The sequence below is a fragment of the Equus caballus genome, chromosome 12, assembly GCF_041296265.1.
Source record: "Equus caballus isolate H_3958 breed thoroughbred chromosome 12, TB-T2T, whole genome shotgun sequence".
Lineage (NCBI taxonomy): Eukaryota > Metazoa > Chordata > Mammalia > Perissodactyla > Equidae > Equus > Equus caballus.
Window position 1 is genome coordinate 15,836,586 of NC_091695.1, and position 24,541 is coordinate 15,861,126.

A 24,541-nucleotide genomic window follows, 5' to 3' on the forward strand; every position below is an offset into this window, starting at 1 on the left:
GTACCTTGTAAGGAATATAATGTAATTTTACCTTTGATCTTTTCCATGTAAACTGACTTGTTGTGAAATAAAAAAGTTAGGCTGCCACGATTAGGACCTGAAACTCCGAGAAGTTACGTAATAACTCAGAGATGTGACGTGAGATTATGTCTCATGTCTTAAGAGTTCTTATCTATTGGTTAAATTTAATCCTATGTATTTTATTCCTTTTGTTGCCATTGTAAATGGGATTGTGTTCTTAATTTCTCTTTCTGCTATTTAACTGGTAGTGTATGGAAGTGCAACCAACTTTTGTATGCTGATTTTGCACCCTGCAACTTTACTGCATTCGTTTATTTTTTTAATAGTTTTTACTGTACTCTTTAGTGTTTCTTATATATAAAATCAAATCATCTGAAAATAGTAAGAGTTTCACTTCTTCCTTTCCAATTTGGGTTTCTTTCATTTCTTTTTCTTGTCTGATCATTCTATCTAGAGCTTCCAATATTTTGTTAAATAAGAGTGGTGAAAGTGAGCATCCTTGTCTAGTTCCTGTTCTTAGAGGGATGGCTTTCAATTTTTAAGCATTGAATATGATGTTAGCTGTGGGTTTGTCATATATGCCCTTTATTATCTTGAGGTACTTTCCTTTTACACCCATTTTATTCATAGTTGTTGTCATAAATGGATGCTGTATCTTGACAAATGCTTTATCTGCATCTATTGTGATGATCATGTGATTTTTATTCTTCATCCTGTTAATGTGGTGTATCATGTTGATTGATTTGCAGATGTTGAACCATTTTTGCATCCCTGAGTAAATTCCACTTCATCATGGTGTATGATCTTTTTAATGTATTGCATTTAATTTACTAATATTTTCTTGAAGATTTTTGCACATGTGTTCATCAGTGATATTGATCTGTAATTTTCCCTTTTTTTGTTGTCCTTGTCTAGTTTTGTTATCAGGGTAATAATGTCGGCATCGTAGAGTTGGGAAGCATTGCCTTCTCTGCAATTTTTTGGAAGAATTTGAGAAGGAGAGGTATTAAGTATTCTTGAATGTTTGGTAGAATTCACCAGAGAAGCCCTCTGGTCCTAGACTTTTTTTTTTTTAGATTTTTTATTTTTTTCCTTTTTCTCCCCAAAGCCCCCCACTACATTGTTGCATATTCTTCGTTGTGGCTCCTTCTAGTTGTGGCATGTGGGTTGCTGCCTCAGCGTGGTTTGGTGAGCAGTGCCATGTCCACGCCCAGGATTCGAACCAACGAAACACTGGGCCGCCTGCAGCGAAGCGAGCGAAGTTAACCACTCGGCCACGGGGCCAGCCCTTAGATTTTTGTTTTTTGGGAGGTTTTGATTACTGTTTTGATCTTCTTACTAGTGCTTTGTCTATTCAGATTCTCTATTTATTCTTGATTCAGTTTTGGAAGTCTGTATGAGTCTAAGAATTTATCCATTTCTTTAAAAATAAATTTTGTTCTTTTGTTTTGTTCTTTAATCAACGAGGTAGAATACTTGTACACTGAAAATTATAAAATATTGTTGAAATAAATTGAAGAAGACACAAAGAAATGGAAAGATATTCCATGCTCATGCATTGGAAGAATTAACATAGCTAAAATGTTCATACTTCCTAAAGCAATCTACAGATTCCGTGCAATCCCTATTAAAGTCCCAACAAAATTTTTCACAGAAATAGACTAAAGAATCCTAAAATTTCTATGTGACAACAGAAGACCCTGAATAGCCAAAGCAATCCTTAGAAAAAAAAGCAAGGCTGGAGGTATCAAAATCCCTGACTTCATAATAAATGACAAAGCTATAGTAATCAAAAAAGCATAGTGCTGACACAAAATCAGACACACAGATCAATGAAACAGAATTGAAAGCCCTTAAATAAACTCACACATCTATGGACAGCTAATTTTTGACAAGGGAGCCAAGAACCTACAACAGAGAAAGGAAAGTCTCTTCCATAAATGGTGTCTGGAAAAATGAAAAGCCACCTGCAAAGAATGACAGTAGAACATTATCTTACATCTTACACATGAAAATTAACTCAAAAAGGATGAGACTTGAATGTAACTCCAGAAACCATAAAACTTCTAGAAGAAAATATAGGTAGTATGGACTTCAACCTCAGTCTTAGCAGTATTTTTTTGAATATTGTGTCTCACTAGGCAAGGGAAACAAAATAAAAAGTAAACAAACGGAACTACATCAAACTAAAAAGATTCTTTATGGCAAAGGAAATCATCAAGAAAATGAAATGGCAATCTAACAACTAAGAGAATATATTTGCAATTCATACATCTGATAAAGAGTTAATATCTAAAATACATAAAACATTCATACATTGTAACAATAAAAAAATTACAAACAGACAGAGGACCTGAATAGACATTTTCACAAAGAAGATATACAGATAGCCAAGACGCACATGAAAAGATGTTCAACATCAGTAATTATTAGACAAATAGAAGTCAAAACTTCAATGACTTTCTCTCCAAAGTTTACTCCTCTTTAAACAGTAATATATTTGAAGGACTATGAACAAAAATTAATATACAGCCTAGTAAACTAATTAAATGTATAAAGCAATAAATATATAAAGCAATTTCCTTTAAATATGCCCATTTTTAGTTACAAATTTAAGATGACCATAAAATTGAACTTTTTTCATCAGATGTATTTATTTTTACAACATAAGCAAATATTGGGGCACAAAATTAATACAATAACTAATCGTTATAATATGTTTGTTTTGTGATTATTAGTATACACCAAAACCAATGAATTAAATAAGGATTAAATCCAATGGATTGTATTTTGATTATGATTCTTTTTTTCTACTCACTCTTTATGTCTCTGGACTATTCTTTAGAGAATAAAGAAGTTTTGAGAACTATGTGATCTGCTGATTCCGAAAATACTCTCAGCTCACCACAACTCCATTTGTTAAATTACAGTGAGCTTAAGTTTACTTGGAAAGAAAGTCTACCATCACACGTGGATTAGTCATAAGCTTTGCTGACGAACACATACTTTCAGATTCTAAATCCTGTTATTCATCTTGAACAGATGTCAAGAATTGTATTGGGGCTGACCTTTTTCTTGTGACTCCTGGTCACATTTAAAAAAATAAATTACATCATATTCATCAAAATTTTTTATTTTATTTCTTTTAATTTGCCTATTACCTCACATCTATAATCTCCTCACCCCTATATAATCACTTGTCTCAACCTCTGTTCAGTTTATATTCCTTCCCATGACAGTTAAAATAACAAAATGCCCACATATTTAGAGTTTTTCTAATCAAATTATTAACACATTTGAAATTAAATGGTATATTTAAAAGCATTCTATACTGTGAGAGTCACTCAGTAATAGTTAATTAGAGTAAGTGGTTTGAGAACCCTAAGTTGTTTTGTTGTCAATTCATTTCCAATACATAGGATTCAAACTAAATTCTGCCTTCTCTGACATCTCATATGAGTATTTCTGGTTTTCTCTGCCTGTTTTCTTTCCAGTAATTCTATAAAAATATTTTATCTTGATCTTGACAATTCTTCTAGTGAATCCTGACTTTGTCTTTCCCAGAAAGTTGTTGGTCTGTGCTTTGTTCTCCTTCTGTCACTATTTCTAATCCAAATGACAATTTCACTTACTGGTGGGATCCACGTCAAAATATTGGATGTGGAGCCTGGTTTGCATTATAAATTTAAATAATGCACAGACTAGTATACGCAGCAGATTGTGTGCCTCCAAGACAGATTCAAATTTCCTGTGGGTGGTTATACAAAAACTAAAATAATAATAATTGAATAAAATCTATCCTTCACCTCGTGCTGTACTATGAGCTAGTAATTGAAAGTTTGGATTTCATTGGACATTTGACTCCTAATTTGTTTGACAATGGGATTATCCAAGAAAGATTTCTGGTATTCCTTCTTTCATTTCTTTCTGCTTTTTTGCTCTTTAATATTGAGTTTTATGTCGTGGTGTAACTTTTTTATTTTTGTTGTTATATTTTAATTGCTATTTGTTGTGAATGACTTTAATTGTGACTCAGATAATAATTATGTAGTTGCTATTTCACTGAATCCACAATAAACACCACCTAAACAGATATAATACCTTGAACTATATCATATGCTTTTTAAGAATATTTCTTCCCTTTTTGAACACAGCTCTTGAGGGAGTAGAAAAGCATATGGAATTTAGATATCTAAAAGTAACAAGTATAACCAATTATTTAGTCAAAAAAGGGATAAGGTAATTCTTAGTATTTAAGAAACAAATTTGAATGAAATATAAGTTGTCATTATTAAGCGATTGCTTAATTTAATCATGTCTTATCATCCTGGAAAAATATTGATTAATTCTTCCAGATATACTGCAGGAAATCTAATAGAGATAGAAAGTGTTTAGAGATTAGCTCAGAAAATGTGATAATCCAGGAGGCTGCTTCTCTGTAGAACAAACTTAATTCAGAACATTTTATATTTAACATCATAAAGATTCAATTTCGTTAACACCTTTTATCTTTTAATATTTACTCCAATATTGTATAATTATTAACGTTCTTGTTCTACAGGTGAGTAGATTATAGTAAATAATTTTACACAATTGCTGAAAGGTCTAAAATGCTGATATTCTGTTCCAATGCTCGATACAGGTAGACAATCTCACAAGTTTGGATGTCAGAAGGAAAGTATTTTTCAGCCAGTCACTTGGTGCTGTAACGTGATTTAATATGACGACAACTAGCAGAATAGGGTGGTAAATTAACCAGTTCGCCTGATGGTTTTAAAATTACATGAGGTCAACCAGTGAGTGAACACTCATATTTTCCATTTGATTCTGCAGTAAGTGGCATAAACACTCGACCCATTGTATTGTCACTGCTTCCTGGTCCATAACTGGGAAATTATACATGCCAAAAAATAAATATGAAAACACAGCTCACCGTCCCTTGAATCACAATATTGAGTCACAATTTTATTTATTCTTTTTGTAGTAAATGAATTATAATTTAATGAATATTTTCAAGTTTGTTCCGTAAAGTGTCCACATGAAGAATGTGACTGAAGTTACTATATTTGTACTGAAGGGCTTCACAGACAACTGTGAGCTACATCTTCTTCCTGTTTCTAGCAATGTTTCTGTTTACTCTGATGGGAAATTTGGGACTGATTGTATTGGTTATTGGGGAGTCCAGGCTACACAACCCCGTGTATTATTTTCTGAGTGTGTTATCATGTGTGGATGCCTGCTTTTCCTCAGCAATTACTACAAATATGTTAATAGATTTTCTGTCAAAGAATAAAGCCGGTTCATTCCTTGGATGTGCAACACAGATGTTTCTCACTATTACTTTTGCTTTCTTTTGGCTGCAATGGTATATGATCACTATATGGCAATCTATAACCCTTTCCTGTGTTTACTTAGCATGTCACCCTGAGTCGATGTGCCATTCAACATTGCTTCCTATTTAGAGGTATCTTGCATGCTGCTTTATTCACAGTGGCTACTTTTAGTCTATCCTATGAATCCAATGAAATTACATATGTCTTTCGTGACATTGCTCCTGTCTTTTCTATCCTGGTTGTCCTCATCTCCTATGGTTGCATTCTGTTGCTGATTCTAAGGATACATTCTGCTAAAAGGAGGATAAAAGTATTTTCTGCATGTGGTTCTCATCTACCTGGAGTGCTAATTTTTCATGGTAAACTTTTCATGTTTGTGTGACCAAGTTCCAACTATGCTTTGGATCATGACATGATGAGGTCAATATTTCACACTATTGTGATTCTTATGCTGAATCCCATCATCTATAGATTAAGGAAAAAAGATGAAAAACAGGCACTGGAAAAAATGTTTTGAAAAAATGGCTTATCAGTAAAGTAAATGTTCACAGTAAAAATTGATTTTAAAAAATTGAGAGTTATATTCTGTGCCTCAATATATGATGAAAATTGTTTGTTTTAGTATATTAATGTATTTCTCTTTTCCTAGATATTTTAAAATAAAGATCATAGTTAAACCTCTACCTATGCTGGTTTTGTATGAGGAAAAAATGTATCATCGATTTGCTTCTTAATATGTTTCTACCGATATATGTATATACACATATACATACACATATATGTATGAAGAAGCTTATGATTTAGATAACGCAAGTGCACACACACAAGATTATATGTATTTATCTTTACTTTCCAATGTTGTGTATTGTTTTCTTTCTTCTCCATATAACTCAAATTTATATACTCCCATAGTTGCAATTATAAGTAGCATTATAATTATATCTGACTAGTTTGATCAAATGACACCTAATAAACAGAAAAAACACAGCTCAGGTACTCTAAGAACACTTCGCAGAGTCCAGTTCAAAGCACTCTGCCTCTATCCTTAGCTTTATGCTTTGACACCAATCTAATCACAGATGGTGGTTCAGGGAACACAGAGAATGTGTTCAAATTCCTGGTGTCATTACCATGCTGATTTGTGAGGGCACTCATGAACATTAAGCCTATCTTTAAATTCTCACAGAAAAGAAAGTCTAGACATTAAGATTTACGAAGATTATACTTAAACTCAAGAATAACAAAAGAAAAGCACAATTCAGAGAGTAAGATGTAACTGGCAGGCAGGTTGCCTCTTCCCACAACTAAGCCCTGGCCCATCTTTATGGGATTTCTTACAGACCTGGCCCCCAATCAACTTTTACCTCTCTCTTCCTTTGACCCTTTCCCCTCTGTGATATCCTTGCAGATCCCACCACTTCTCAGTGCCCCAGCTCAAGAACCAAGGTACAGAAGAGTCTCTCCTATGCACTTGTTTAACCCTGCTTCCAACAGATGTCCCCTTCATTGCAAAGACACATCTTCCTCAAAGATAATTTTAAGTTGTAGAGTTCATTCTTCCTTCCTTAATCTTTATTTATTAATTTTTAACTATTATTTTGTGAAAACTCATTTTCTTCCCCAAGAGCTATCATTGTTTGATTTGAAAGAGACAATCTCCTTAGAATTAAGAATACAACCTAAGGATATTTCTCTAATTTGGCATTATTAAATTTAATAACAATTCAAGAGTTCTTATGCAGAACATCTCTTACCATCATATAATTCTACCATAATTTCTCTGCTTATATTTTCTCAAGTTTGAAAGTTTCTCCCTACTGCTCTTCAAATTATTCCTTTCTTCAAATGCTAAAATCAAACCCTGGTCACTGATTCATTATCCTTGCATATCTAAACCATGTAAATGAGGACTGACCCCCATGGCTGTGTGTGTGTGTGTGTGAGTGTGTGTGTATGATTCAGCGCTGTATAGATCTTTAAACACAACTTAAAATCACAAACCTAGATAAATTTCATGCTTTAAAATTGTAAAGATCTGAATGAAAAAATAATCACAAATATAGTAAAAGAAGTAGCCATAGACTCAAGAAAATAGGTGTAATATGTATATGTTGAATTAATAAATAATAGACCAAAATTCCATGGAACTATGGACAATGAATACACGCAGACAACTCACAAAAGACGAAACCTCTTTAGGCCAATGTATACACTTTGCTTTAATAATAATCTGTAGAAGGTGAATGTAAAATGATATAAAAAACTATTTCACACTCATGATACTGAAAAAAATTGAAACGTCTGTGATGGCCAAGTCATGGTGAACAGATAGATTAAAGGAACTATTTTCAATTTGGTGGTGGAAGTGTAAAAGTTTCAATCACTTTAGGAAACAATTTTTAAAAGGCTAATAAGTGTATCTACCCAGGAAAATAAGAGAACAATATATTTCTAAATTAATTTTCACAAATAAGACCAAAATCATACATCTGAGTAAAAAAGAAAAGAATTTTGCAGAGCAAGATATTCAGTATCATATAAATTAATTGAAATATCTGCAAAATTATAGTCTTTTCTTAATGAGTACATAAATATGTAGTTAACCAATTACAACTTGTGTACGAATAACAATCTGTAGATAGGGCTTACCTCTGATAAAGAAGATAACTTGGTAAGATCAGCACCAGGATTAATAGGAAGAGGAAAGAGTGTACAAAGGGTTTCAATTTTATAAGAAAAGAAAATTTTATGGCAAAAATAAAGAGTGACTAATGTGAATATATAAAGTTAATTTTGTTCCTACTTAATATTCATTATGAAAAACAAGCATGTCTCAATTTAGGAAAATGCATAGTTCCATTGTTAACATTAAAGTTAATAGAATCCCTGTACTTAACTAATTGTTTTTAAGTTGAGTAATTTTCAAATACAAATTAGTGTGACTAAACCAAATTTGAAACTGAACACTAAAGGTTGTTAATGTTTACACAATTATAAAATGTGATTAATTTAAGACAAAGTTTCATGAGATTATATTAATTTAAAACTGTTGATGACATATCCAGGTAAGAAATTTTCATATTAAGATATGGAGGCTTCAAATACTGCTTCCTGGGGGCCAGCCCTGTGGTAGAGTGGATAAGTTCGCGTGTTCTGCTTCAGTTGCCAACTCAGTTGCTAGGGTTTCACTGGTTGAGATCCTGGGTGCAGACATGGCTCCACTCATCAGGCCATGCTGAAGTGGCATCCTGCACAGTATAACCAGATGACCTACAGCTAGAATATACAACTATGTACTGGGGGCTTCAGAGAGAAGAAGGGAAAAAAAGGAAGATTGGCAACAGATGTTATCTCAGGAGCCAGTCTTTGAAAGAAATTTAAAAAATTAACAAAAATGAATGTGTAAATACTGCTTCTTGATCACTGAATAATCAATATGGCTTCAAACAGTTCCTTGATTATTGTGGCACCTTCGCTTCTTTTGTAATCACTTTTCTCATTGTTTGCTTCCTCTCTCACAATTTTTCAAGATTCTATCAACCTTTTACAGGTCAACAATAGGAAACTACGAGCTCTAAAACAGAAAGGCTTTGTGAAACACCATTCAGGACAAACACACAGAGGTGAGAGAATGGCTTACAGAGGAAGAGGCTGTGATACCACACCTACTGCAAGGAGGATGAGGAATAGTCTAGCCATGTGCACAGGAAGAAGAGCAACAAGATATGGAGATCAGACAGGCAACCTCTGCTAGAGAATGTGCCACATTTTTGTGTCACTTTAATAACTGCTTCATCAGTGTTATCCAAAATTGTCCATCTTATCACTATTATAGACATTCAAATATTAAAACTATGTTAAAATCATGTTTTTATCGGTCTCTGTTATAATCTCTGAAATTTTTGATTGACATGAACTGTGCTTAGTATATCTTTTTATTTCAAATCCAGACCAGTTTTTGGATTATTTTAACAAATGATGTATTAAGACAAAAGAAACAGGGGCTGGCCCTGTGGCGCAGCAGTTAAGTTCACACGTTCTGCTTCTAGGTGGCCTGGGGTTCGCTGGTTCGGATCCCAGGTGCGGACATGACAATGCTTGGCAGATCATGCTGTGGTAGGTGTCCCACATATACAGTAGAGGAAGATGGGCATGGATGTTAGCTCAGGGCCAGTCTTCCTCAGCAAAAAGAGGAGGACCGGCAGTAGTTAGCTCAGGGCTAATCTTCCTCAAAAAAAAAAAAAAGAGACAAGAGAAACAATTTTACTTCTATAAAGTTAAATCTGATTCAATTATTTATTACAATACCTTACTATATGTATAAGCAGTACATATTTAAAAGATGGGTGTCCAGAGTATGAAATCCTTGTGTTCTGATGGTGGAATGCATATAGATAAAATAAATATTGAAATGTATCCATACCTATTTAAATAAATTAAATGTGCTTATTTTTCCCGTATCAGGGACTCACTCTAGGAGATCCTTCAGGCAGATGTTCATTCACAGATCAATGAGGACCACACAAAATGTTGTTAATTGTGGTGATACATGTAGAAGTGAAGAGTTGGTAACTAAATAAATGCCTATTACTATGGCAACAAACAAATAATAAATGGAAGTAGATCCAGATTATAATAACGAAAGTCAGCAAAATATTCATGTTTATGTAGTAAAATGAATATAGTTTAAAAACGTATAATTGAGTGAGAACCTTTAGGTATCAAAATGAGTTATGTAATAACATATGTGTACACGTTAAAACACACATTATATTTACTTTATAAGGCTGTATTCCTTTTTAAGGGCATATATCAACCTTTTGGAGGAGGTACCCGGTGGGGGAGGGAAATTGAAGCAAGGATGGGGAATGAGGACTGATGATGATTATGGGATATGGAATTAGGATATCATTAACTCAAGTTAGTCCTTTAAGTCACAAAAAGAATTAAAAATAAGAGCTATGCACATATTCATAATTTTTATTCCTTTTGAATTTTTTAAAACACTATAAACACTTTTAAAGTGTTTTGTCTTTATACTTAGACATAAGGCTCGGGAAAAAGACATTGCAGAAAACGGAGAATGTTGAAGTAATTTCTGGGTGATTAAAACACGTATCCAACAAATATACTTACATCCAGGTATTTGAGTGGATGCAATAAAAATAATAACAAAGGAAAGCAGGTGAATAGTCCATAAAATAATATCTCCTCAATAGGAAAATCAGAGGTACACTAGATAATTAACAAACACCAGAGGCATCATTTCCTGCTCTCAAGTGCTTTGAGAATAAACAAGAAATTGCATCCAAGGCTCCAGGGGAGTGTCTCAAAGAGGGAAGACACTGATATATTCTCCCGGCTGCAGTTAGATTGTTAATCACATGAGGGAACCAGAACTCAGTCCTCATTTTAGGTGAGTAGTTGGCACTCGTTATCATGATTACTAGGTGACTATTTTTCATGCCTGTCTTCAGTTTAAATTATAAATATAAGTAGAGTCACCAATGCCAGAATTAGTGCATTTTACCATGCATATTAATAATCTCTTTTCATAACTATATTTGCTCGATAATGATATGTTTTTACCACTATTACTATATTCTCTGTGGATAGTAAGGGACTTTCTTTCTATTTGTTATTGTTTTTATACTTATACTGAGATTCTAGGCAATAAACATTCTGAAGAGGAGGAAGCATTTTTTAAAAGATACACCAAGAATGTTGTCTAAGCAAAGATACTGATGGTCAAATACTAATAGTTTCTGTTAGTGCTTCCATTTATCCACCACTACAGTATTATCATTATCTCTTATTGTCATGCATCCATAGTGTGTCATTTGCACTATAGATGTGTGTGGCCTCATTTTACTAATACCGTACAAGAGACTGGGATCGTCAGAGTGTAAATTTCCCCCAAGAGCCAAGCCTAAGGCAAAGACTTGGCTTTATGATGTTTATTGGGTAGATGGTTCCAGGAAGCAAAAATGAGGAAACATAGAATGTGAGACTGAAAAGGGAGAAAGTTAATGAAGGGTACAATAAAGTATAGATATCTGCTGTAAGCAATTAAGTTTCCATTGCTCAAGAAGCTTTGATGTATCCTTCAGAACTCTTCTAGGAATTATGTAAAAGAAGGCCAGGAACGCCTGAGTGTTTATCCATTGATTCCTGATCCTCACTGTTGCGTATTGTTCTTTGACACATGACATCTCAGGCACTTCCAGACTACCTTGCATCTGGTTTGAGCAAGCTCTCAAGACACTTTACCCTCAGGAAAAGAAGTAAAATACTTGAGAGGGGAAGCTGCCACCATGCCAGAAAAAGTCTACCATGGCTGTAGGCTAAGTCAGTCATGGTCCAAAGTGACGAGGGATAGGGAATCATATATGTCTGATATAGTCACATTTGCAATACTGAGGTGCTGGCAAAGCCAAAATAATATAAAATAGACTTTTTGACTTAGGCTAATATGACCACAACACCACAATACTAGGATGTCTTTGTCCCTACTGTCTTTGTGTTAAATCTGTTTTCATTTGGATAATGGGGCTAAAGGTTTGAAAGGATCTCCTAAGATATTTATAGTTGGGGCAAAACCAAATTTTAAACTAGTACTATTAAAGAGTCAAGGAAGATCAATCCTTAGAAGAATTATTAATTTGGTATATATGTTCTGCTTTCAGTATTGGTGAACTTGCCACAACTCAAGCATTTCGTCTTTTAAGGTTTGCATATTCTCTTTCCTCTCTCATAATATACTTAATTATTTAAAAGAATTTTTTTTCCGGATCTGTCATTTTTCATGTTATGAATTGCTCATGTCACAAGTGAATAGGGAGAATTATTTTTTGAAGGATGGGAAGAGGAGTGTAGGAGACCTTCCCAGACCTCCATACAGGTCCCAGTTATATAGCGCAGGGATGACACAAATCATGTTACTCAGCTCATAGAATTTTGCTCACATGTTTGAGGATCTATCATAGTGGGATATAACTATAATGAAGAAGTGCAGTTTTAAAAAATCTTTGAGGATCATGACAAGCCACATAATAGTGATTTGGGGATTGGCATTGAATCCTACAAGCTGGTTAGTATAACACTGCACATCTTAAGTTACAAAATTTTGGTATTTGCTAAGTAGCATTGGCCAAGTAGCACATTTTTTTCAGATTCCAAATTTGTAATTAGAAAAGATTTATATCGATTTTATGACTTTTACTGATGCCACATAATTGCAGAGTTAGTGTTCCCTTATGGAGGGCTCTATTTATTGAATAGACCATTTTTGCCTCACTGTCCTAACATGCCACCTCTGTCATACATCAAAGTTCTATATAAGCATGGCCCTTTCTGAGTTCTCTGTTTTGTTTCACAGATGTATTTGCGCATCCTTGTACCAATGCCACATTGTCTCAATACTTCTAGCTTTATAAGTTTTAATACCTGGTACCTCAGGTCTTTAAAAAATGTCTTGCTTATTCTTTATAATTTGCATTTCATAAATACATTTTAAATTAGTGTCAAATTCTACAAAAGCCCCTTTATGGGAAAAGAATTGAGTAAATAGATTAATTTGAGCAGAATTGACATTTTTATAACACCAAGTTGTGCAGTCCAGGAACATAGAATTTCTACCAGTTTATTTAGGTCTTCTATAATGTTTCTTAATAAAGTTTTACATATTCTCCTTTTAAGAGTTGGTTTGGTCTACTTTTTATAAGATTTTTTATCAATTTATAGAATTTCCCATTTGTTCCTAATTTTTTATTGTTTTTGTCTTATCTAAATGGTATTCTTCACCTATTCAAGTGCTCATATATTTTTACCTAAGTCAGTCTGATAATATGGTAAATTATATTTCCAGATTTTTCAATGTTAAACCATCCAGTAAAATATGGGATCAACCCAGCTTGAACATAATGTACTGTATTATTATACATTTTAAAAATTGATGTTAATGATATGGTAATATTGTTTAGGATTTTTATGTCTATATAAGTGAAATTATATGTCTGAATGCATTGTTTATTTATTATATCTCTTTTCAATGAGGATTTTGCTGGCCTCCTAGGATTAGTTGCATTGTGGTCCTCATTTTTAATACTCTAGAAGAATTTGTAATAAATATGGATGAGATTTTCCATGAAAGTTTGGAAGTAAGTGCCTTTAAAACAGACTGAAGGGGAAAGGAGTTGGGAAAGTAGAGGTATAGAAAATGTAATCTTTAAATTAAAATGTAAAATATGTTGACTCAAGACATTTGGTGTATTCTTGATGCAAGATGAAATAAAGGTATAAGAATAGTATTCAAATTAAAATATAGTGCATATACTGCATTTCTATCAGTGTCATATCCAATAGGCTTTATGAGGATCAAATAATTATTTGTGTTGTCCATGTAGATCTAAACAGGTAAATTTTGAGTGAATTTCAAATGAATCACACAATATATCCTCCTTGTTCTCCATCTCTTTCTTTATCTTTCATCCTCATCCTTCATTCAATGACAATGTTTGCCAGCCCCTGAGGCATTTGAGACAGCATTTTCTACTTTAGAGTGATGTTTCTCCTTGTTGGATAAGTATACTCATAGTAGTTTACCAGATGGTTTTAAGTGGTACATGAAGAAATATGTTTTAATCTTTTTCCTTGTCTTTAAATGAGTTAGAAAAATAAACTAAAGCATCAAACTTATCATTTCAGAGATGTCTGTGCTAAGATTAAAGCAAATGTGGGAATACTTGCTAATTTTTCTTTCTCAGATTGAATAAATTATAGATGCAGGCCTTACTTGATATGTATATAGCAAAAATCAGAAACCTCATAAGTCAGCACACAAGTACTGAAGATTCAGATACACTGTATTTATGTGATTTAGAGTGGGCACGTGGAGGACACTTGCAAGACAGTTAAGTTATTTTCTATCATAAAAATCGTCAAACAATGTTTAAAACTCATAAAAGCACAATGGAATAAGAATACGATTTTAAGAAATCAAATTGATAGTGGAATGAGAATACCACTTAGATTTGCAGAGTTACAATGAAGAGAAGTAAATCAAAGTTTATTAAATGAGTTAATTATGGTTTTCATTGGAGATTGGGACCGAAGTTGTGGGTGCAAGAAGCAGAGGACAATTTATTTTTATTATAATTTTTCTAAAACTCGATATTTTTAACCTAATTCTGTGTATTCTAAATGAAAAGCATTTTTGAAAATAATATCAGGAGTCGTACTCTAGGCCAAAATTTTCTAACAATGTATTGTTGACAGAACCATAAAGGGACTATATGCACCTTGTAATGATAAACAGTATGTGACACAAAATATCAAATGACTACCATATATCTTATATTGTAATGGTTTTTAAATTGGATCTAGATTTAATGATGGGAATGGGTTTTTAAAAAATCATTGCATCTAAAAAAATATGGATTTATCTTACATATAATGGCTTTGTATACTAAAAGCTTAACAGATGTTATCTCCTGAAATCCAAGGACTCTTCTTATGGTTCTTCCCTCAGTTATTTTTCATAATGGCCTGGATGGACAAACAAAATATAACAGTGTTAAAAGAATTCATTCTCATGGGAATCACAGATCGTCCTGAGCTGCAGGCTCCATTATTTGGGCTCTTCCTCATCATCCACATGATCTCAGTGGTGGGCAACTTGGGCATGGTCATCCTCACCAAGATGGACCTCAGGCTACAAACACCCATCTACTTCTTTCTCAGACACCTGGCTTTCATCGATCTTGGTTATTCAACAGCTGTGGGACCCAAAATGTTGGTAAATTTTATAGCTAATCAAAATAAAATCTCCTATAATTGGTGTGCTACACAGCTAACTTTCTTCATCTTCTTCATCATTAGTGAACTTTTCGTTCTATCGGCAATGGCCTATGACTGCTACATGGCCGTCTGTAACCCCCTGCTCTACACAGTTGTCATGTCACAAAAGGTATGTTGGGTGTTGGTAGTAGTTCCCTATCTCTACAGTGCATTTCTCTCTCTGATGACTACTATAAAGATTTTTATTTCATCTTTCTGTGGCTATAATATCATTAGTCATTTCTACTGTGACAGTCTTCCCTTGTTGACGTTGCTGTGTTCAAGCACACGTGAAATTGAGTTGATGATAATGATCTTTTCATCATTTAATTTAGTTTCATCTCTTCTAATAGTCCTTGTGTCCTACATACTGATCTTCATGGCCATCCTTAAAATGAACTCGGCTGAGGGCAGGCACAAGGCCTTCTCCACCTGTGGATCTCACCTGACAGTGGTAATTATATTATACGCAACTCTGTTCTTTATGTACATGCAGCCCAAGTCTAGTCATTCCTTTGATACTGATAAAATGGCTTCTGTATTTTACACCTTAGTAATACCCGCACTGAACCCCATGATCTACAGCTTGAGGAACAAAGAGGTAAAAGGTGCCCTGCATAGGATATGGAAAAATCTGTGCAAACTCCATATGTAAAGTTCAATAGAGAATGTATATACAATAAATTAGATTATAGATATCTATTTATTATATATAAAAGCATTTAGAAAGCAATATTGTGTAAAAAGCATGGGAAACTATAAATGCTTTTCTTATTTTCAATTTATAGCTGTTAAAGTAGTGATCATCTTTCTGGTATCAACTTTGATTTTTGTCCTCAAGTTTCAGTGCAAGAGCCTGAAATCTGGATGACTATTCTCACATTGCCAAGTGCTTATGGTACAATGGAAGGAAGTCTTTCTTAATGGATCACCCATTTGATAATTTTTTTAAAAAGGCATTCTTGTGTCCTTTAATAAAATATTTTCTTTGTGTCTCACATGTCATTTAAATATCAGTGCCCATAATCCTGGCATACAGACAAACAGGAGATGTCATTTACTGTTCTACATGCTGGGCATCAATGTACAGCAATAAAGAATACAACAAAATATCTGACTTAGTGATGTTTTAACTCTATCTCCTTTGTGGTGGGTGGAATCTCAGACTTCTGTTAAATTATGATGTGAACATGTATATGCTTGGGGAAGTAGAAATAAAAGTGTAATTATTTTCAAGTGTCATATTGTGTACATTAAAAATCCAAAAGAATCTTCAAACTAAAGTTTTACAAGGTCAGTGGACATCACGTCAGCATATAAGAGATCAATTATTTTGATATATATTACAAAAAATGAGTAAAAATGAAAATTTAAAACATTAATTACACCGAAAAACATCTGTAAAATACTTTGGGAAAAATCTAATGAATAATTTGTGTTTCTTCAATGCTAGAAACTATAAAAACACTACTGAATAATCAAGGAAAGACATAAATGTAGCAATATACTATGTCCATTGGTTGAAGACATAAATATTGCAATGAGGTAAGTTCTTCCTAATTTTGCTATAGATTTATGTGGCAATAATCAAAATTCTAATAATATTTTTTTAATATTCAAGTTGATATAAAAATTCATGTGAAAATTCAAAGGATCAAGAATAGGCAGGGAAATATCTTTGAAGAGGAAAGAATACAGCGGACTTCCAATAACATATATTAATTCCTTTAATAAAGCTCAATTATTCAAAAAATTGCATCATCAGAGCATGTATGCATAGATACGTCAATAAAATAAATAAAAGTAAAGTTCAAAAATAGATTCGGATTTATAATTTCACTTGATTTGAAACAAAACTCCACACAATGAGGTCAGGAGAGGAGGATGTCTCAGAAGACCAACCTATTTCGATTAGGATTCCTGTGTAAAGCATAAACCTTAGTCATTTATTTGCACCATCTGTGAAAATTAATTGAGGTATATTGTGAAACACATGTGAAAGCAAAAACAACAACATTTCTTGAAGAAAGGGAAAATAACATTTTCATGACTGGGGAAATGCAAAGATTTCTTAAACAGGGTACAAAAATAATATCACTAAAAATTAGATGAATAGCGCTCTATCCAAAATAAAAACTGGTATTGATCAAAATGCATCAAAGGAAGGTGAAAAGCAAATTCTGAGAGAATACATTTGAAAAACATACACCCTACAATGTACTGATGTCAGTAATTTGGAAGGAAAAAGCCCAAAACAACAACAAATTAGTTAACTCCTGAAATTGTATGAACCAGACAGTTAACCTATTAGGAAAAGAAAAAGAAAGGCAAGACACCTGAAGAAATACTTTGGAAAAGAGGATATCAAAACAGCCAAAAATAAAGGACAAAAAAAGTGTTCAAAAAATCATTTAAATTAGGTAAATGCAAGTTAAGACTATACTGTGTTATCACTACACACCAACCAGGTTGGCTCAAATTCAAAAGTGTGTTTGAACAACAATTCAAATTGTTGGTTAGAATGCGGAGAAACTAAATATCTTTTACTTGCTTGAGGGAGTATGTATTGCTATAAAAACTTTGGGGAAAAAAGGTTGATAAATACTAAATTTAGTACTTGTGTCCTCTGTGATGCAGCACTTTCATTCTGGAGTAATTATGTCCACTGGAGGATAAGAATGTTTTCAGCAAATGTTATTATTATACATGTTAATGCTTATTAAGGGTAGAATGGGTGAATATATAATGGCATTTTCAAAAAATGTATTCTATACAGCAATGCAAGAAGAAAAGCGAGGGGGAGGAGGAGAAGGCGGAGGAGAAAGGAGAAGAAGATGAATGGACATAATCTTAAGTGAGAGACATCACACTCTGCAAAAACTACGTCCATATATAAAAATATAAACGATACTGAGCTGTACTTATAAGATAAGGGCACTTTATATGTTATACATTTTGGTTTTGAATATTTGATACAGTTAGAGTAATGCATATAAGCAAGAATGCAAGGTGGACTTCATATCTGAAAACCAATTACATAAATTAATATTTTTGTAACTTAAAAGAAAAACTGAAATAGATTTATGATAAAATTCAACACTAGTTTGTAATAAACTGCTCAGTAGAGCAGAATAGATGAAAGCAATGTTATCAATGATATCTATAAAAATCCTACATATGCGGGAAGGATGAAGAAGTTGAGCATGGAGGATTTCTAGAGCAGTGAAATGCTCTGTATGATATTAAACTGATGGATACATATCATTACATTTAAAAAAAACTACATAAATCTTGTAACAGTGAAAGACTGAAAGCTTTCTTTCTGAAACCGGCCGCAAGACTAAGAGACCCAGTCTCACCGTTTATATTCAGTATGTATTGGACATTGTAGCTGGTTCACTATGATAAGAAAAGTAATAAAAGATATAAAGATATCAAATCACAAACTGGCATTTTTAATTTTTTTGGTAAAAGTTATTATTAACTATATAGAAAAATCCCATAAATAACTTATTAGAAATAAGTGAATTTAGCAAATTTGCCAATACAAAATATGTTTAGAAAAATCAACTTTATTTCTACATCCTACCCACAACAATTAGAAAATGAAATTGAAGTATAAAGTTTATCAAACAACAGCATTAAAAAAGAAACCTAGTTTAGGAATAAATCTAATAAAAGAATTTAACAAATCAGCAATTCAAAGAGACTTATGCACCCTGTGTTCATTGCAGCATTATTCACAATAGCCAAGATGTGGAATCAACCCAAGTGCCCATCAACTGATGACTGGATAAACAAGGTAGGGTGTATATATATATATATATACACAATGGAATACTATGCAGCCATAGAAAATGACAAAATTGTCCATTCACAACAACATGGATTGACCTTGATGGTATTACGGTAAGCGAAAGAAGCCAGACAGAGAAAGACAAACACTCTATGATTTCAAACATGTGTCCAAGATAAACAAACACACGGACAAAGAGAACTATTTAGCAACTAGCAGGGGGAAGAGGGGCGGGAGGTGTGCACAAAGGGTGAAGGGGCAAACCTATAGAGTGACTGACAAATAATAATGTACAGCTGAAGTTTCAAAATGTCAGAAACTATCATGACCTCAATCAAAAAATCTAAGACCTCAGTAAAGATAGGTATAAATATTTAACAAGGCATTTAAAACAGATAAATCAATGAAAATTTGTACCAAATATGTCCATGGAATGGAAAGTTTAATATTGTAATAAAGTTTAATATCTTTAGATTGCTGTATAGCTTCCTCTTTCCCTCCCTCTCTCCTTTTCTTCCTTCCATCTTTTATGTCTTTCTTCCTTTTAGAACTTTGGAAGCTGAGTGTAAAATTAGTTCAGAGAGGCAAAACACCAAAAACAGCAAAGACAATTTTTGAAGAAAGAGAATAAACTTTCAGGAGTTATGCTACCAGGCATCTTGGTCTATTATAAACCCTATATAATTAAAACATTTTCCTGAGGACAGACAGACTGATCAATGGAATAGAATAGTGACTCCACAAACAGATGCACATATATACTGTTACCTAACTTATGATAGAAGTGTAACTATTTTCCAAAAGAGAAAAAATGATCTTTTCAATAAATGCTATTAGGTAACTTGTATATTTATTTTGAGGGAAAAAAGGAATCTGGATATCGACCCATACCCTATACAGAATGAATTCTACCTGGATAAACATTCTAAATATGAAACGCAAACTATAAACATTTTAGAGGAAAACATAGTGGGACATTTTTGTGATATTGGAACTTGTACAAATATTTAAACGGAACACACAAAGCAATAAATACATAAGATTTACAAAGATTAATTGAACTATATTAAGAAATTCTGTTCCTCAAAATTAATAATGCGAAAAGGGAAACTCTCATAGTGAGAGAGGATATTTTTATCAGACCTACAATAATCAGACGTATTGTTAGAGGACTCATGCAAAATACAAAAACAACTCTTACAAATTAATTGGTAGTTGACATGAAATACAATACAAAAATGACAAAAGACATGAACAAGCACTTTTCAAAATAAAATATCTAAATAGCCATTAAATATATGAAAAGTTTCTCAATTTCATTCAGCATTAGGATAATGCAATCTAAAACCAAAATAATACCCGTAGATGGCATCCAGAACGGCTAGAAAGAAAATAATAGAAAATACTAAATCTTGACAAAGGTATTAAACAATCATATCTAGTTTCCACGGCTAGTATGAATGCATATTGATATAAGCACTCTGGAAGTTTACTTGGCAGTATTTACTAATGGTGAATATGCATATCCCATGACTTAGCAATTTCAGGGCAAGGAATACACCCAAATAGAAATACATTCAAGATTAAACCAATCTAGATTGAATATTGGTGTGGACATGGTGACGACGGGTGTAAGAGTAACTGTCTTTAATTACTACTGTCAGGAAATTTTTGTAACCATCAGTTTTTATAAATTATAAATGATCATCTCTAATAAGTACATGACAAAAGCCAATTTTTATTATTTTATAAAGACCCAAAAATGTGAACAAAAAGTTTTATGGTCATCAAAATATGACTTGGATTAGAATGCTTACAGTATCACTAGTTATCTAACCTCCAAATTGGAACCAATTATAATACTCAACAATAGAATAATGGATAACTAATTTGTGGTACATTCATAAAATGGAATTGTACACAAAAATGAGAACGAGCAATCTAGAACTACCTATAACAATATAGTAGGTGAAAGAACCCAGGCACAAAAAAAAAAACCCAACATGTATGGGATTACTTCTATTTAAAGTAACAAAAATACTTGAATATAATCTAGGCTGTTAGAAGTCAGAATAGTAGTTATTGATTTGCGTGGGTGGGCAGGTGTGTGTGCGTGTGTAAGGGGACAGTTTATGGTAGAAAATTTATTGAAGGATTCTTCTGGGGTCCTGATAATATTTTATTTTATTTTATTTTATTTTTGTTGTTGCAGTGTTTAATTTCGATTCTGATTATACAATGTGGTTAGTTTGTAAGAATTTATTCATGATGAATGCATTTGTTAATATGTACACTATTATTCAATGATAAGATACCACAAAGGAGAAAACAGCGACACATAGATATTATTTCCCCTTGTGAATTTTCAAAACAATGCCATAAGCATTGTTCAAACATTTCTCCATTATGTCCTCAGCCATAAAGTCATAAAAAGCCACTGTATTAAAAGGAGATGATTAAGGGTTGCAAGTAAAACTAAAACACCTGTCCTACAGATACAATGTTTTGATTCCAGATCTCTAGGTAGCAGTAGGAAAGAATTAACAAAGAGAAACTTGGAAAGGTATATAACATAACTTCATCTGTATGGAAATATAAAGATGTGTTGTATAGCTAGCAGATATCCCACTGGCTTTGTTTGAAACCTTCAAATAAATTTGATATAATTAACAAATTGTATCCTTTTGCCTCAGGGAGGATCTCAAAGGAGGAAAGAAACACATACATTGTTCTTATTGGGTTACGTTAGGAACACAGAGGGAGCACAGACGGATTCGTTAGAGGTGAACAGATTGCACCTGTCTCTGCATTTGACTCAGAGATCCAGCGACTCTTGATGGCCCCATCTCACGTTTAAACTTTTATCTCTGATACCCTACCCTGGTGATTTAGCCACAGCTTTAACAATCTGCTTTGATAACTGAAGTTTCTGGGCTAGTATAATGTTGTAAACATCTCCATTATGATTTTTTATGAAAGCTATACATTTATTACTTTGATGCAGTTATTTGGTATTGTTTTAATAGTGAAAAAATGCAGCCTCTGAAAAGGGCGTTGGTGTTGTTAAGAAACTGAACCTCCAAGACCTTAACATTGTCATGATTATTTTCTTTCCCTTGGACCCTCAATCAAGATGTCAAATATGATATTTTTATTTGTAGTTAATCAGCCGTGTTTTAGAATTTTTAACCTCAACTGATAACAGATTTCCATACAATTTTCCAGTTACCTCTAAATTAAAAGGATTATATCGGTATTTTTATAATCCTTGAAATTTGTCTGTTTCAAGTGTGCCATATGTTTCCCAACTTTACCAATACCATTGAAAGGATCAATGTCATTTTCAAGTCACCACTTTCGGTTGGAGGTGGGGCCAAAGCAAAATGTTAAAGCATCTATGTCACTACACAGAGCCTCCATCACACCTCATGTCTGATCAGTAAGAGGACTGCTCTCCCGCTTTCCTTGCAAGTCTTGGAAGAGTCTTTGCAACGTCATCAATTTGTCCCTTGAAAGATCAAATGCACATTAATAGAGACTGGAACTAAGATTAAAATCTGCAAAAACACAGATTTCAACAAAGAGTCTTTGCAAAATTATAAAACAGGAATGTATATTTTACCTAAAATTAAGGTGTCTTTTCCACTCCTTGTTTATTTAATAGATCTTTCTAAAACTCTCTATTCCCACTCCAAAATAATTTTGATGTTTAAATATATCTATTTCCATGTGTATTTTACTGATCTCATTGTAGAATACATATATTGTCACTTATTTTAGTTCTGAAAGCTGGATTTGGCAGGGGGAAGAGGGCAAGGCTGGGGAATAATTTAACTTCTCTAACGTATATACTTCGGGTAGTTTCTTAGTGACGCTCCAATGCTAACCTCTGTCCATTTTATTTTTTACAGGCTTTGAGAGTCTTGAGTGGGGAAAAAAAGATTTAAAATATCAGAACCGGGTAATCTTCAATAATCATATAAAATAATGTAAATATAAATATGTAAAAAAATTGTTTAGTGCTTTAAATAGAACTCTAAAGATAGTGAGAGAAATATCTCAAATCTTTTCTCACATAGAGGGAGACTGGTATTGACCTGCCTGGATTTAGAAAAAAGCACAGTTTTTCAACATCTCATTTTTTCAGTCAGATGAGATTTATAATGTTTTTTGATCCACTAAAATTCTGTCCCTTAATCTATTGTCTCTTGATTATTAACTCAATGTTCCTGAACAAGCCAAACTAATCTGATTTCTGTCTCTAGGGATTTGCCTATTCTGAATATTTCATATAATGGGATTTTACAATATGTAGCTTTTTATATTTGGCTTCTTTCAGTTACATAACGTTTTAAACCCTCATTTATGTTGTAGCATGTATCAATACTTCTGTCCTTTTATAGCTTATCAATATTCCATTGTATGGATATACCACATTTGATACCCATTCATCAGTTGATGGACATTTGGGTTGTTTCTACCTTTTGATTATTATAAATAATGCTGATGTGAACGTTTACCTACAAGGTTTTATGAGCACCTGTGGTTTCTAATCCTTTTGGGGATAGATCTAGGAGTAGAATTGCTAGGTCATAATAATAACTATATGGCAAACTAATTGAGTAACCATAAAATAGTTTTCATAGTTGCTATACCATTTTACACTCCCAACAACAATGTACAAATGTTCTAATCTCTCCACACCCTTGTCAGCACTTATAACTTTCCTTTTATCAGTAGCCATCCAAGGGGTGTGAAGTAGTAAAGCTGGTGAGAGAAAGTCCTATCTAAGAAATCAGCAATGTGATTTGTTTTCTTTAGCTTTTTGTCATTGTACCTAAACAAGATTTATATTGCTTCTCATACCATCGATTTAAAAATTTATTTCCTAACACTAGTTCAGTATTTCTGACATAGAAAAGTGTTTACATGGAGATAGGATATGATATCAGAAGCTCACAACCTTATATGCAATGCTTTATGTGAGAAAGTGTGGATTTCCTGTAAATGCATTTATAATTTAATGTTGTATATGCTGTATTATTCTGTTGGGTTTTTTTAGAGCTTACTTATGGACTCCTAACTGCCATTTTCCTTATAGCCAGGGTCAAATCTCTTTATTTCTTAATTTTTTAAGGAAGCATAGGAATAATTTTTTCAACCACTAATTCTTTTACCTTAGTCTGCCATCCTCATTTTACTCTGGTATTACTCTAGTATTTTTTTTTTTAATTGGAGGGTCATAGGGGTATCTATATGCAGCTTTATTTCATTATACTTATTTATGTCTGCATTAAATGCTATATTAGGGGCTGGCACGGTGGCGCAGCATTAAGGGCACATGTTCCGCTTCTCGGCAGCCCAGGGTTCCCCAGTTCGGATCCCAGGTGCGGACATGGCACTGCTTGGCAAGCCATGCTGTGGCAGGCATCCCACATATAAAGTAGAGGAAGGTGGGCACGGATGTTACCTCAGGGCCAGTCTTCCTCAGAAAAAAGAGAAGGATTGGCAGCAGTTAGCTCAGGGCTAATCTTCCTCAAAAAAAAAAAATGCT

General features: G+C 33.2%; 1 protein-coding gene and 1 pseudogene across 1 annotated transcript; both read left to right on the forward strand.

Moving 5' to 3' along the window:
- On the forward strand, window positions 5,066–5,871 carry OR5T38BP (olfactory receptor family 5 subfamily T member 38B, pseudogene; annotated as a pseudogene).
- On the forward strand, window positions 14,896–15,846 carry OR8K76 (olfactory receptor family 8 subfamily K member 76). The gene has a single exon (XM_001490917.4). The coding sequence runs from the start codon at window positions 14,896–14,898 to the stop codon at window positions 15,844–15,846; it is 951 nt and encodes a 316-aa protein (XP_001490967.4).
- The last annotated feature ends 8,695 nt before the right edge of the window (window positions 15,847–24,541 follow it).